Here is a 15702-nt window from a genome sequence, read left to right on the forward strand (position 1 = left end):
ACTTTGAGTTTTGTTTGTGTTACTGCTGCATCTTCCAAGTGCTCTGTATTGTAGTAGGTAATTGAGAGGACAGTGGCATCTAATTATACCTGCAGCATCCTAAGTCTTAGTTTTCTACCCAAACAATCTGTTACAGTAATAAAGATGTTCTGTCAGTGAGATCTTCTAACAGTTTAAATGTAACTTTCCCCTGGCTTGGTAATTTTACGTGCTGCAAATTAATAAAAAGAGATGGGAGATCCTTTCAGAGCACTATGATTTTAATTGGAACTTCAGTAGAAAAGAGCAGTTAATAACTGTTAACCTGTCCAGCTAGTAAAGCTGTGTCTCAGATTAATGAACCATGTCTTTTGCACATTGCACTATGAATTGAAAAAAATGCAGCAATTAAAAACTGATTATTATTGTTTAATTACTGCTGATATTGTGCTGCAGTGTAATGACTATAGGAGATACAGCTTCTGCAATTTTTATGAAGATATTTATTTTAAAAATATAATAAATGTTTCTTTCTTCCTCTGACATATCATTGTGTATATTGTATCATTTGTTTTGATAATTAGTTTTTCTTCTTTAAACTACTTTGAATATAAAATTCTGCATATAAATTTTTGTGGATTACCTGGAAGGGGCAGAGAAAAGGAGATGACAGTTATGTACAGACAATCAACATATAATTGGGAAATAATTTTTTATTTGTGAATGTGTTATGTCCATGTTTTACATCCATGTTTTACTATGTTAGTATTGTAACAAACAGTAATTTTGTAATAAATTTTTGTAATAAACAGTACAGTTGTGAATCTGCCTTTAGGAAGACTTTTGGCCTAAAGTTATATAGAATAGGTTGTATGGTAGAATAATGACATGATCCCATATTATTTTTGTTGCACTGTCAGTAGCTGACACTTAAAGGCCTTTATTGTCTAATGAACTGCGATTTCATTTACAATTACAGAGTCTTTGTGTAAAATATAATTTTTGCCACTTTGTGTGCAGCTTTAAAGAGATTTAAGGAATACAAACTGCCCTATTAAGGTTTAAAAAATTTCCATTCTTAAGCGTTCTGTAAGTGCTCGTAGCTAAAGCATCTTTCATCTCTTTATTTACCAGACACAGACATATTTTTTGTATAGAAAGGCCTTCAAAAACCTGTGAGTAGTTTCAATGAATAGCCTAATGTTATGTATTAATATAATTACCTGTGTACAGGAGTGAGGATACAGCCAGGATACACACGTTCAATAATGTGAAATCCAAGCATGTAAATGCCTTCTGAAGATGAGAACTACATTTTTCAGATGCTTTTGAGTGAACACAGCATGGTGTGCTAAAGGTCTTTTTGAAATGTAGACTTTTAAAATATGCTAACATAGCATTGGCAATATGGGATAATGAGGTAAAAGAGAACTCTTAAATACCGTTGTGCAGCTAGTTTATATTGTTTTATTTACTGGTACATTTTAGCTGTATGTAAGAATCAAAAGTCTGAAGACATATGTAATAGAGTTGAAAGCAGAATTAGATCTAATAAGAAAATGTCACTGGATTTGTATTGAGCATAGGAACAGTAGAGAACATCTAGTAAAGTGGAGAGATACGGCTCATTTTTTTTCCCAGTGATAGAATTTGATTTATCAAATGCTGAAAATCTCTCATCAGTGTATATACAAGCGGGGAAATGGGTTTGAAAGTTGCTATATTTTAAATCAAGTTTTCCAGACACACTGTTGGTGCTACTTGTTTTGAATAAGGATGGCAAAGTCACACACTATATAGAATTGTAAACCAATGTGTCCTCCCCTGAACCTGCTTTATCTTACATAATGTATCAGTTGATAAAAGAACAGGTTGCTCCATGGGTTAGTGAAGAGGTTTTGCACAGCTTTGTTTCTCGAGGTTGGATTTTGTGGCCCAAGTTTCTGTATCCTTTTACACTGTTACTCTCTGTCTTTTGATTTCTTCTGTGTTTTTTCCCCCTTCCATTAAGGGGTAGGCTCTCTGCTTTTAATTAATGCCTTCTCAGTGAGGTGTATTAACAGGATCTACCTCTTGTCTACTCAATATCCCATTTTTGCTAAACTTGCACGGAATATATTGAGATACTTGTTCTATGAAATAAGTCTTTTGTGACAACTAATCAGTGGTTCAGTCATTACTGTGGACCGAGACATATAAATGGAAAGAAAAAAAGGCATAGAAAGCAAACTAAAGAAATCTTACTTACAGAGGCAATATTTGTCAATAATAGGGCTGGTATTATAACTTACAAGTCATAGCCATCAAACTGAACTGCTGATACTATGGTTGTCTGCATATTGAACACTATGAGATGGAGAACTGTCTCTGCAGTGGCACAAGAAGGTTCTCACTTGCAAATATAGTGGGAAGAATTGGTAATAAAGAGATGTTATTTTTTAGATGTAGTTGGTAGGCTGATATAATCCACAGTTACATGCATCATCTTTTTTTTTGGGTTTTTTTTTTTGTCTGCTGTGTTCATAAGCATGGTTAACCATCACTTTTAGGAATATACTATGTTGTGATGCCCCTCATCAGTTGATCATGCATTACCACTTCCTAAATTATTTGTAAACCGAACTATTGCTGGGAATCGACTAAAGAGACTCAATTCAGCTGCTCAGATGCAATGAGAGAATAGTGTAGGAAGCCCTTTCTTAGCTATCTCTGCGCTCTCACTTGCTGTAACCCAGGTGAGACTGAAGTGTGATGTGCTTTTCCACTCTCTGCCCATGAAATGACAGCTTAAACTCAACACCAGATGTGGCTCCCGTGAGCAGAACATCCAAGTAGTGCAGATCCACTCATCCTTTATTTTCAGCTTGAAAGTGAGGGTGCTGCTTAAACAGCTACATGCCTCAATGTACATGTTTTTAATCTTTCTTGAGGCTCTGTGCTTAGCAGGTAACCAGTCCAATGTACTCTCTGAAAAATAATGGAGCCTGATTACCTGATCGCTTGCTTGGAAGGTGCAAGGATGGTCTCAGCTGAGAAGAGGAGATGAGGGGAAAAGATCTTCGGAGAGATAGACTTTGCTGTTAGGTGAAAGATAACAAATACAGCTGGAGGCTAGTACCTGCTGCATTGCTTCCATGTTTATCCCCTTGATTTAAGGACAGCTCTTACACATTATGCTGGAGATTCACAGGGAGGCTGTAGTCTGTTCTCTTTGGTAGGTTTGTTCCTGTGTTCAGATCACCAATATAACCCCTAATGAAGTGTTCCTGAAGGTACACATTAGCCTCAGGTGAGATAAAACTCATTAAAACCAGCTGTGAAAGGTAGCAGCCCCCTGTTTCTTGTTGCCTTTTTTTTTTTTTTTTATCCCTCATCAAAGAGTTGTGCTCAATTTGCTTACTTTTGACCCAATACCTGAAGTAGGTTTGTGACCAAAGTTCAACAGTAAAGCTTGTCTCAAATGTACAGACCTGATCTCGGTTACCTGTGCGTCAGTGCGAAAGGTAAATATTTCCTCTGCTACATTTCAGAGATGGTGCAGTTAAAATGGAGAAGTAGCTTTGGGTTTTCTCATTAGAGCCAAACCAAGTTCTCTAGACTGTGGCAATCCATCTTTCCACTACCTCAGCCATATCATCTTTAAAAGGCAATTTAATGGTGCCTTATGGTGTATAGAGTTTACAAGGCTAATCTGTCCCCAGTTACATGACACAGCCTTTGATAAAGCATCTCATATTAGATCAAACTGAGTCCAGAATGTTTTATGGGCTGATTTAATATACTGGATTGAAACACATTTTTTTAAGTTACTCTAAAAACTAAAGATTTAAGCAGCTATAAATAACTAAAGGGTTAACAGTGGGCACCAGCATCTCTTTTCAAGGGTTCTGCATTTTCTGTTTTATTCTGAGATATTTGTGGCTTTGAGAGATGGAGGAGGCGTACACCCAAAACCATGAGGAGCAGATTTTACTGTTGGATGGTTTTGCAATATAAGATAATCCATTGATTTGAATAGATGTGCACTGGTTTACCTGAAGGAATTAATCTACAACCTTTTCAATGTAAAAAAAAAAAAATGCAATACCTTCCTTGGATTCTTTGTGCTAGGTCAGTTTATGGCTGGTAAATTGTTGACTTATTTAACATGAAAATGGAATCAACAATACCTATTTATTGTTGGTATAGTTGTGCTGTCACTGTTGTAAAGTTAAAAAGCAGCAATTAAAGCTGAAATCTGAAAGCTGTTTTATAATTCACATGTGCAACACATCTCTCTACTAGAGACTGTGGCCATGGCAGCAGTGGTTGCTGCACTTTGTGAATAACAGACGTGTAGGAGTTTAATAGTGATTTTTGTAAAGTACAAAGTTTTTAAAGCTCTCTTTAAAAAAAAAAAAAAAAGAAAGAAAGCATCTCTGTTTCCTGTCTTATGTGCTACTAAATAAACTAGGGATTAATAAAAAGATAATGGATGTGGATGCAGGAAAAGGCAATTGTTATTTTAAATCTCCCCTCTTCTCCCATAGTTTTCCCATCCCTTTTTTGTGCAGTCAAATCCTGGCTGAATATATGAACATGGACATGAATTGGAAACAGAACAATACAATAATTAATGAACCTACCATTTAGGAAATCTCTATTCCCTCATTACATTTATGGTCTGTAATACCTTTTTAACCCTTTTTACTTTTAAGCATCTGTGCTAGTCCCATTCTCTCACTCTCACACTCCTGTTCATCTGAATAGAGTTCTCTCAAAGAATGCCTTTTCATCCATGGATTGCTTGTTTGAACAAGATATATGAGATTAATTGATTCACAGGTTCAGTTGCTTCTGTTTATCTGAATTCAGACGAGTGTCAAAATCTTTCCAAATCACAATATTAAATATGTTTACTTATAGAAATGGCAAATAGTAGGTTGCTATTTTTATAATATGGCAAATAGTAGGCTGCTATTTTTATTTTTTTTTCTGTCTTAGCTGTTGAGAAAAGCAGAACTAAACACCAAATGCTTATGAGGCTTCAACTGAATACCATATATTCATGTAATTTACATACTTGTAAAACCACAAAGAACTCTGCATAAACAGTCTTTAATATCAGCAGCTAGGAAATAAACTGAAAATTATATATATATACACACACGGGAAACAATGAAGGGTCTAAAATATAGGAGAAGGATAATGGAACTAAGAACCAGAGGTGTAATAACAAGTCCTCGGGTTCCTGTGGAATCAGAGTTGTGTAGTTCAGAAACACCACATACCTGCAGTCATTGCTCAGAGCACTTGGAGCCATTTGCAAAGTCATGCAGAGTATGACAGAGCATGCAGAGCATGACAAAGTAGAGCAGCATAGTGAATAGTAAGATAATCCTTAAATTAAATCCGAATTACTTCTGTCTGGGAAATTAATATAGCTTTGTATCACTGTAGTAGTCTTCAGTCAATTCCAAATATGCAGAGTATTACACGGAAAGGTCATCTCGTTTCATGGGAGTATTTGCCACATTACAGTTTGATTTCATATGATTTGGAATAAAATCCCGTTATTTTTCTGTTCTCTATGAAAGGGAAAACCTGAGGTTTTTCAGTCAAAAAGGCTGCTACAAGTTATGGTACTTGAATGCTTTTGTCCTTGACTTTGGGGAAGTTTGCCTGATTTGCTGCCCCAGATCTATAGATTTTTGGAAAGGCTAATTAGAAGTTCCAATTCAAGCTTCGATGTTCTAATGAGACAGAATAAAGATGTTTGTCTGACAGGAGGCAAACTCCAAGGTTGTATAAGATAGACTGGGTTTTTTAATTTTATTTTATTTTTTTTTAATGATCTGTAAACTCCTTGTGTTTTCTGTCTTAAGTGAAGACTGTGTCCAGAAATCCTGTGCCAGTGTATGCGAACATCCAGCATGTGCTATGCACATGTCCTTGAGGAGGTAAACTAAGTAAAAGTGTCTTACATATATGGAATATCAACTCAAGATGTTTTAGTGAGATTAGTTTCAAAACTGAGGCATTTTCAAGGTGGTATTTATATATCACATGAAAATCTGTTAGGGCTGTAAGCCGAGCAAGTGTCCAGTGAGCAGGGAGAAAAGTGACTCCAGTCATATCTCTTTGTGTATGTGACTGCATCATGACCAGTACATCCTCTGAAGGAAATCTCCAACATACCACCCTTCTCTGCCAAAATAAGAGGTGAAAATGCAGCAGTTTCAAATCTCAGATGCAACTGTAGTCAGTCTTAGCACTGTGTTTCCTCTGGATGCTACATACCATGAAAAAGTAAGATTTATTTTTTTTTTTGTCATTAGGCTTTGAAAGAAGCTCTTGGCAAGAGTTGGGAAACATGACTTCAAATAGTTTTCGGGGGGGTTGATTTTGTCTTTTCATAGCTGCTGGTTCTATGCTACAAATGCTGTGGCACTGCACCTGTCTTTAATTTGTTTGTACAGAGCATTATGTGGTGAGAGCTTGATGCATGATAAAGCCTCTATCTCAACATTAATTAAAATAAATCATAATGTGTTCTGGCACTGCTGTTGTTAATAGTCACCTGTGTTGGTTTGCTCCCCCAGCTTTCCTTGCTGGAAGATGCAGGCTTTGGTGGTGTTCTTCTTTACGCTGACCCTTGTGACTTACCAAAGACCACAGATCTTGCTGATAAAGCTTTTATGGTTTCCTTGAACAGCGGAGGAGATCCATCAACACCTGGCTATGCCAGTATTGGTAAGTACTGTTCAAGGCATATTCAGTTAATGGACATTTTCGTTCTCTGTAGATTTTAAGTATGGGAGTTAAAACACTAAGCCAAATCCTGCCTGAAATAGAAGCTCTGAGTAAGAGAGCGTGTAATGCAGCGTGGCTTAGAGGATGGAATCCAGTCTCAAAAGTGCTTTGAGCTCTTGGCACAAAGTCTGCACTCTAAATAATATATTTTATTGCTTTTTGTATTTGAGTATTCACACACTGAACCATTATTACTGACTGCTTATTCTTATCCCATGAAAAAAAAAGGCTGTGAAGTCCTGATCCAGTGGTTTCTGAGCAGGTTTCATGGGATCTGTCCCCACCAAAAGATATATTCCCTTCATTCTGTCTTCCACTTTTATGGTATTGTTAATGGAAACTCCTGGTCAATAGGTGCAAGCACAGTGTGAACAGACATTTGTATTTGAAAAGTTTTGAGTAAGAAGAATAATGTTTATAGTATCTATGTGCAATTATCACTTGAATAGGATGTGTTCATTTAGCCTTGCCTCAGTTCTGCCTGGATAGGCTTGGTTATCAATTATGCTTCTCTAGGTACGTGTATTTTCAAAGGATGGGAAATAGAGAATTGATTTCAAGGAATGACATAGTCTTACATAACTTTATTGGTTGTTTTGTTGTTTATTTTCTTTCAAGCAATGCTAACAATGAATAGAAGCAGCAGCATATTTGACTTGCATGTACTACTTAAATCTCCAATCTGGCAGTTCAGTGAATGTGTGTTCTGCTCCTCTGCAGCATTTTCAGCTTTTACAGTTTTTTTACTATCTAACTATTTGGAAATGTATTAAACAGCAGTCTATGAGTTTGTGACAAGGCTTCATCAGGAATATTTTGTCCGGTTACTAGCTCAGACATCTAAAGTCTAACTTGAATTGGCACTAAATCAACTGAGGCAATGCTGAGATACTTCATGACTAGAATGGCAGAAAATAGAAATATTTGCCTGGTTGTCAAAGAGGGGTGTTAGCTGTTCACAGCATGAATGCCTTGACAGCTCAGTGGGAAAGAAATTGCACATTTTCTCAATGTCTCAGTGTACCTGACCCAGTGTTCTCAAAAGTGCCCTGGGAGCTACAGAGGTAAATATAACACTCTTCAAGCTTTATTCTTGCTCATTTCATGGAGCTATTTGAACAACAGTTTGTCGTGTATCTGTCTGGCTGACTCCTTAATGTTTTATTTACCCTACATGAAAAGTAAAGCTAATTAAAACAGATATACTAACATGAAGATGCCACTTCAGTGTCTAAACCTTATGTGTCGGTTTTCTGTCAGTAAAAGATCTCATTGGCAGTGTGCATTCCAATCTCCAGTTTGGGGAAAAGAAGCTTAATTATGTGGAGAATGGTGTTGTATGTACATCGATGGTGAAGTAGAAGCCTTAAGCATGGCTTGTCTGTGGTTTTAAGTCTTTGAGCAATGTTCATAAGCAGGAGGAGAACACGTTCTAAAATCGTTTATATTTTGATCATTGAATGCAGTGATGAGCTGGAAAGAGCTCAAAGGAATATTTGAGGAAACTCTTTTTTATGGCTCTGTCACTGGAAGGTAGATCAGATGGAAATAATTTCCATGTTTCTGATGATGGTTTTTCTTCTCTGGAGACTCTGAACCAACTTGGTTAGAGATAGCTTATGCCTGGGACAAACACAAACACATCTGGAGCCCAGCCTTTTCCCTGAGGGATGCACTTGCATACACTGTAGTTAAACTGCCTAAGTGTGCAATAAAAGAGCCAAAGAGCCCGGGTTGCCCCTTTCACTTTGATTCACTGAGTATAATATACACGACAAGAGATTTTATTGGAAACTCCTGCTTAAGTTATTGGCATATCTTTGACACCATCTGCACTTCACACTTTGCCAGCAGAACTGTTACTATCACAATCTCCGGGACTGCTCCTACCACCATTCTCTCTTTTTACTGGGAAATTCCTTGTAAAATGAGTGATCCAAAGCTGTATTCACTGTATTCAGTGAATAAAAGGTAGAAAACCTGTATTTTCATGCTACTGCCTATGTTTTTCACATTCTGAAAACAAATTTCTCTGTGTTATCAGAGCACTGGAATGCTTCAGTTTTTTCCTAGAAAAAAAGTCTTCAGGAAATTATATAATTTACAGATCTTTTCTTAAAGTTGGCAGCATTTTAAAATGGGATTTATTTAATAATTCAGAGAAAATTTTGAAGTTCTCATGAGATTTCAGCTCAAATTTTCTGTTTCATGAAGATTAAATGCTACACTACTGCATATGAATTATTTTGAATGTATAGAAATAGCTTGAGGATGAGTTTGAGATGCCAACTACCTATGAGCGGGATGATTTTATTGATCTCTGTTTAACAAAGGGAAAAAAGTGATGATGACAAGGGGAAGTGAACAGCACTTATATAAAAGTTTCTCCAGCTCTGTTTTATAATTTAATTCTTCTGTTCTTAAGACTCTTCCATTCCTGTGTCATCTCAGTCCTGAAACAATTGTATGAGCCTTTGTGAGCATCAGTTCTGTTTTCATGATTCTGATTGCCAAAGACTAGTGTCCCTCATTTTTAGAAATCTTTCTTCTGTGTTCCTGCTTTTGAAATTAAATAGATCCAGGGGGTGAAACTCAAGGAATTAAACACATGGGATTAAGAAACCTGAGATAAGAGGCATACATGGCAAAAAATTATCCCACAAATAAAGTTTAGAAGAACAGTGTAAAACTTGAGTGACTTCCCCATCTACTTTTCTTTTTCCATTTTGTCTTTTTGACTGCTGCACTCCTTTCACCCACCTTTGTATGGCAGACACATATTAGATTTCTCCATCACTAGATTTCAGAGCTGTTTTAAATCAAATTTGTTTCTGCACAAGAAATGGCTCAGTAAACAAAAATATGGATAGAATCTATTTGTCAGTCCTGGTATGTAAATAGAAAAGTGGCATTGTGATAAGCATTAAGAACCCTGCCCATGAGATAAGGTACCTCGTAATAAAATCCCTATCTGTGCAGTGGGGGAATGGAAAATATTTCATGAAGAATTCAGACAGCATCATAGAAAATACTGTGAGCTTAAAACTGCTGAAATATAACAGCTGTAAAATACAATCTTACGGTATCAGCTGGAGTTTCAAGTGTAATGTTATTTTAGAGAATTGTTATGCAGAGGTTATGCAGTATGAAAAAAGGGTATGTTTTGAAATAGTCCCTGCTTTGAGTCATTGTAACAGCTTGTCATGTGAGCCATATTACAGGAATTTGGGTGAAAAAATCAGTAACACAGGGAAAACGCTTGGTTCCCTATAATTGTGACTAGTGAACATTATTTAGACAGAGGAATTGACACAAGCATTCCTCAAACATTGCTAATAAGGTTTGATTTCATAGGAAGGGAAAAGGAAAGCAAGGAATTTTTGAAGTGTTGATCCACTACAGGCCACAGCTGAGGCCATCAGCGAAGTCAGTGATGCCTCTGAAAACATATTTGAGAGAGGACAAGAATGATGAACAGGAAGGGAAGTGAAACTGAGCCTGGAAAAGGGCAGTGCAGAGATGCTATTCTTGTTTTTTTGGTTTTGTTTCTCACTATCCAATATGTTTTAATTGGCAATTGCTGACACTCAGCATTGATGATAATTGATAAGTGATCTCTCTGTATTTACTGTGATCAGTGATTTTTTCCATCTCATTTCCCCCCCTGTCCTGTTGGGTAGAGGGAATGAAAGTACAGCTGGGTAGGTGTCTGGAACCTGGCCAAGGTTTACCCACCACACTCTGTTCAACCAAAGTTAAACACCAAATATGTATCCTAAAAAACCCATGTCATTTACCTCTAGTCTTGTGTCATTCTTAAATGGAGCTTAGCCAGTTCTTCCACAGCAAACACAGGGAACTACTACCACTGCTTGGGGTGTGGGTAAGGAGGTATGTGCTGTGATGGAAATATGTACCTACTTTATTTTTAGTCAGCCCTGTGATTCTGTATGCTTAGATGTGTCCTGCCTAATAATATGAGTTTGTCCTTACTGTCCTTTACTTCATGATATTTTACTCCTCTGAAATAACAAGCTGAGCAGAAGTGAGCTGGAAAATAGCACGTTGTGTCGTGGTTTTAACCATGCATATGCAACATATGTTCTAAAATGTTTTGTTATAAATCATCATGACTTTTTACAAGATGTCCTCAGCCCTGGTTTGTCTGTTCTTTTAAAGAACAAAACAGAGTGACAAGAATATATTTTCTGTGCTTGCCTTTGCAGCTGTGGAAATGATTCTGGGAATATATATATATTTTTTTTTCAAAATGCATGTTTATTTTCAGCTAATAACATCAGATAAATGCATTGTGAAGATAATTTGATGTAAAGTGAGTGTCTACATTCAGGTGTCTAGATATTGCTCTTTTATTTTCCTTAAGGACAGACTGAAACTGGCGAAAAAGAAAAGCTGAAGTTCCATATTATAATTTAGGTGTGAGTATATATAGGTTTACACGTACTCTTGATCATTTTATTTTGTACTTATGACATAATTTTAGTGGTTGCCATAAAAAAATCACACACTTTATCATACCAACTACAGTGCTCTGTCTGATATACTGTGGTTTTTTTCTGGATGAAGAAAAATCTGTGCTAATGCAATAGAGAGGTAAATCTTTGGAAAATGCTGGCTTTTGAGTAGTGAGCACAGTAAGTAATAATTTCAGCAGATTTTCTATAATACATGTAGCACTAATAGTTCAAAAGGTGTCTGAATCCATGATCTGCCTCTTCAGATTTTGCAGGATATAATAAAGCAACTAAATTTCTATGTAAGTTCCAAATTATGTACTGTGAGGTTTTTCTGGATTTATGGTTTTTAGTTTTTCCTGCTGTCTGGCTTTCAGTTGGTGTTACAAGTATTTTAAACTGAGAGAGTTAGTTGGACATCAAGATAATTTAGGCTCACAGGTTTGAATGAGTGAACCTCTGTATTGTATATCAGATATCATTTTGTCTTCTACTAAGCTGCCTGTAATTTTTTATTGTTGGGGAGAGGAAGAAAATTTGAATTGAAAATGCTGTGATTGTTTTTAACTAGTGTTATAGGAAGAGAGGATAAATCCCTGCCAATGGTACTGCAATGGCTTGCTAGCAGTGTTTGTATCATTTGACTCCTGCAAATGCCATAGTGAAGCATATCAAAACTTTTCTCTGTTTCAATAAAAAAGTTATTAAAAATGTGAATTTATAAGAGAAGTGGAATGTACAAGTGGAGAACACCAAATTATTTGAAAACAACAAATCAGTACTTCCTGTGCTGCAAAATTAGTTCAGTGGAAAAAATACAGACTAAATGCTTCCTGATGCTTTGTAAGTTGACTTCATAATATTTCTGACATTTCAGACAGTTTCAAACTACTACTAAACGGCCTTGACTGACTACAGAACGTTTTCCAGTGAAGCCCCTTTTTCTCTCATTCAGCAAAAATAGCATTTTAAATGGTGTCCAGGTTAGATTTTTGAAGCTACTGAATTTGTGAGTAAATTTAGCATATTTAAATCTTTTGTCCAATCATGATTGAAACTAATCCTACCATAGCTTTACTGACACCATGTTGCAGCTCAACGTAATTTGTGCAAGTGAGCTAATTTATGATGTGCTTACAAGACAGCAAACATCAACTGCATGGCAGTGAGTCTGTCTGGTGTCTTGGAATCTGCTCCTGCAGGGGTGCCTGCAGAGTCTGGTTGAAATCAAATGTCTTTCCATGGGATAAGAATTTGGGATGGGGGATGTTTTTTACAGCATCAGGAAATTATTTTTTTTTGAGGACTCCTGTATACATCTGTTTGTATATGGGAATGATGTGATGAAGCAGATGAGACAGGATATTGTGAAGAAATACTTTATGTTTGTGGGTGAGGAAAGGAATTACTTTTGCAAAGGCAGAGGGGTGTTTGAGGCAGAGGCAGTGATGTGTTTGCTCATGTAGCAATATATAGCCATCCATTTTAAGAACAAAAAAACCTCTAAACTGACTCTCAGCTCAAGGCCAAATTTATGGACCACTTGCTCTGTGGGCAGTCATTTGATACATAACACCCTTCTCTGGCATTACTGTGGTTTCTTCTAATCCTGTGTCCTTTCACAGTCTTTTCCAGTGGCTTCAGTGTGTTTCGAGTGAGGGTTGTTTCCTTTCAGAGCCCAATTAATCTACTGTTACTTGAGACCTTTCCATCCAGCAGTGTCCAGCAGATGGGCAGGAAAGTTTAGCAGTGTTTGTACCTGAAATTTGAGTTTATAGCAAAAACATGCATAGAAATAGCAAACCAATACAGTCCCTTTCAGGTTTTGGTAATTGCATCCTGTGAAGACATTTTTTTATTCATTGCAACTGAAACGCTTACACCACTATCAAACTGGTGACTGTGAGCAAGGAACAGTGGTATTGCCCCAGAAAGGGCTAAGAACAGTAGGTAGTAGTAACCTTTTGAGTGGACTTTGTTTTGTAGGCTCCAAAACTCTGGTTTTATTATTACAATAAAACAACCTCAGTGTCATAGGCCTACTTTTCCTGTGTTTCTCATAGTTGAGTTTAATTATCACCTTCTTCCATTGCAGGTGATATATTGTACATTCTGAAAAAATATACCTGTCAAAATTTAAAAGATTTGCTCCAAATAACACTGCTAAGGCATTTTAAATTTAAAACTGGCTGTTAAGTTTTCAATGAAGACTTAGGTTCAATTAAAAGAAATGCTGGGTGGCAGAATGTTTTTGTGAATTTAAGCTGATTTTAGTGGGCTTTTAAGTGTTAATTTAGTTTTGTACGCAGAAAGGAAATTTTAAAAAGCCATTAATTTCAGTTTAAATTTTAAGAAATATTGAATTTTCCTCTTCTATGTAAAAGTTAATGAAATAGAGGGAAGAGGTAAAAGGGTTAAGTGAATGAGCAACTTGAACATATTGGGCTCAACTCATTATTAGTTGTGCCTTTTTCCTAATTGATTTTGTTTGTACAAAGCAAGTGTTTTGGAGAAGACTGTGTTTTACTCAAGCAACCTGCTAAGATGACACATCAGAGTAAAAAGCAGGCATTTCTGGTAGGTTGTACTAGTTATTAGTGCTGCTGTAATTGCCAGAAACAAAACTATCTCAAGTACAAACTCTGGTCAGATTGAACCAATAACTTTACCAAAGGGAAAAATGTCACAACCAGAATGATTGTAAAGCAGTTTAAATACCCCTCACAGGAAGATAAAGCAAATAGTAGATATTGATATGTGTATAGATGTATATACACATACACACACACACATATATATAAAGGGACTGTATTTGCTAATAAAGCCTAGCTAACTTTCCCATGGATTTGTGTGTATCTGTAATACCATGGTATTTTTTCCTCCTAGTGCTCCTGAGCTCAAGTTGGGATACTAAATGTAACTCTTACATATTGGAGTTAACACCTGCAAATGCACCTGCACAGTATCAAGAGCACCATAAAATCAGCTGGCTGATTGTTTAAGCAATTAAAGATATAATTAGTTTTATAATTGAATTTTTTTTCCTAGTGCAGTTTGAATACTGAAAGCCAGAATAAACCAAACCGTCTTTAATTTGACTTGATCTCTGTTCCAGCCCACTGCTTTACCATACCCAGCAGCTGCATAAAAAAGATAATAGCACCTCTTCCTGCTTTCAGACAGGTAGGAACTCCCCCAGAAGAAAACCTAATCATCATAAAATGGAGATGTGGAAAATACTTTATTGTCACATAAATGTGTACTATCACATTATGTAGTATTGATCTGCAGAACACTAAAATGCATAAGTAATTCACTACAGTTTGGGGAGACAGAAGAATGCTCTGCCCAGGGGAACTGAGAAAAGATGGGAAGCAGGGGATGGGAAAGAGGAGAGTCTGTTGTGATGGTTTAGTTGGTTAGCAAAGGACATCACGAGTGGTGAAGGGAGCTTGTGAAACAAGAGGGTAAATAGTAAATTTACATAGAATGTTGTCAAAACTGGGCTGTAATTTCAGTGACTCCAGAGTATGATGGATCATGGAGTGATTGGGATGTGTCCAATACTGATGTCTGTAAAGGGATCACAGACCTTAGGACAGGATAAAAGACTAGAGCAAGTTGGCCTGGGGCACTGTCCAGTGATCTTCTTGGCCATCGTAATTTTGGAGAGTATTTCCAAGCTTATTTGCTCTGTTACCTTCACATCAACTAATGTATTAGTTAGTGGATCACAGATCCACCTTCTTGAAAGGTGATACAAATGATATTTCCTTTTGTTATATCCTGAGGAACCTCTTCCCATCACCAGGAACTTCCTAAGATTTTTATGACCTCAGTGTGACATCCATGAGTTCCCTCCTCACTCAGGGTTCCCAGCCCATCAGGACTTGCCCTGATGAGTGAATTTACATCTTCCTCTAACTAGTACTCTCTCCTTCTGTCATGCTGCTCAACATCACAAGCTACACTTGTTTTGCAGTTTGGATGCTGAAGGTTCCTTAGATATGGCAGAATGTAGCCTTGGAAAATGCATTTGGAACATGGAAGAGGTGAGGCATTGTGTCCTGTGTTTAGTGGATGAGTGGAGCTTCCCCTGCCTGGTTAACCTCCATTGCATGGTCTTTAGGTGAGATGTTATGAACCCCTGTGGACAAGTTGCCTAAGTACACTCAATGTAACTGGAGGTGTAGTGATTTAGTGATTAAGGAATATGAGAATTTACTGCTGCTGGCACAAATTTGCAAGACTTTTAATTAAGAGACTGCATCAGTTTTGATGCAAATATGTTCTCTCCTTTCTTCTACAAAAACAGTTTTAAATGCTCCAATGTTTGCTCTGTGAAAATGTGGAGCTTCATTTTGGGAAAGGGATAGTACTGGAAAAAACTCTTGGGGGTAGAGATGGTCAAGGGCCAGCTGTGCAATAGAAGAGAATTTCATAAATGTGAGAGAAT

The 15702-nt window shown here is 36.8% G+C and overlaps 1 protein-coding gene across 1 annotated transcript in view; it reads left to right on the plus strand.

The window, feature by feature from the left end:
* NAALADL2 (N-acetylated alpha-linked acidic dipeptidase like 2) overlaps nt 1-15702 on the plus strand; it is a 241426-nt gene that overhangs the window by 88904 nt on the left and 136820 nt on the right. The window contains exon 5 of the mRNA XM_029962326.1: nt 6561-6711. Coding sequence (XP_029818186.1) covers nt 6561-6711 — 151 coding nt within the window. The remainder of the gene's footprint in view (nt 1-6560; nt 6712-15702) is intronic.

The sequence above is a fragment of the Manacus vitellinus genome, unplaced genomic scaffold (genome assembly GCF_001715985.3).
Source record: "Manacus vitellinus isolate BGI_N305 unplaced genomic scaffold, ASM171598v3 scaffold_45_pilon, whole genome shotgun sequence".
Lineage (NCBI taxonomy): Eukaryota > Metazoa > Chordata > Aves > Passeriformes > Pipridae > Manacus > Manacus vitellinus.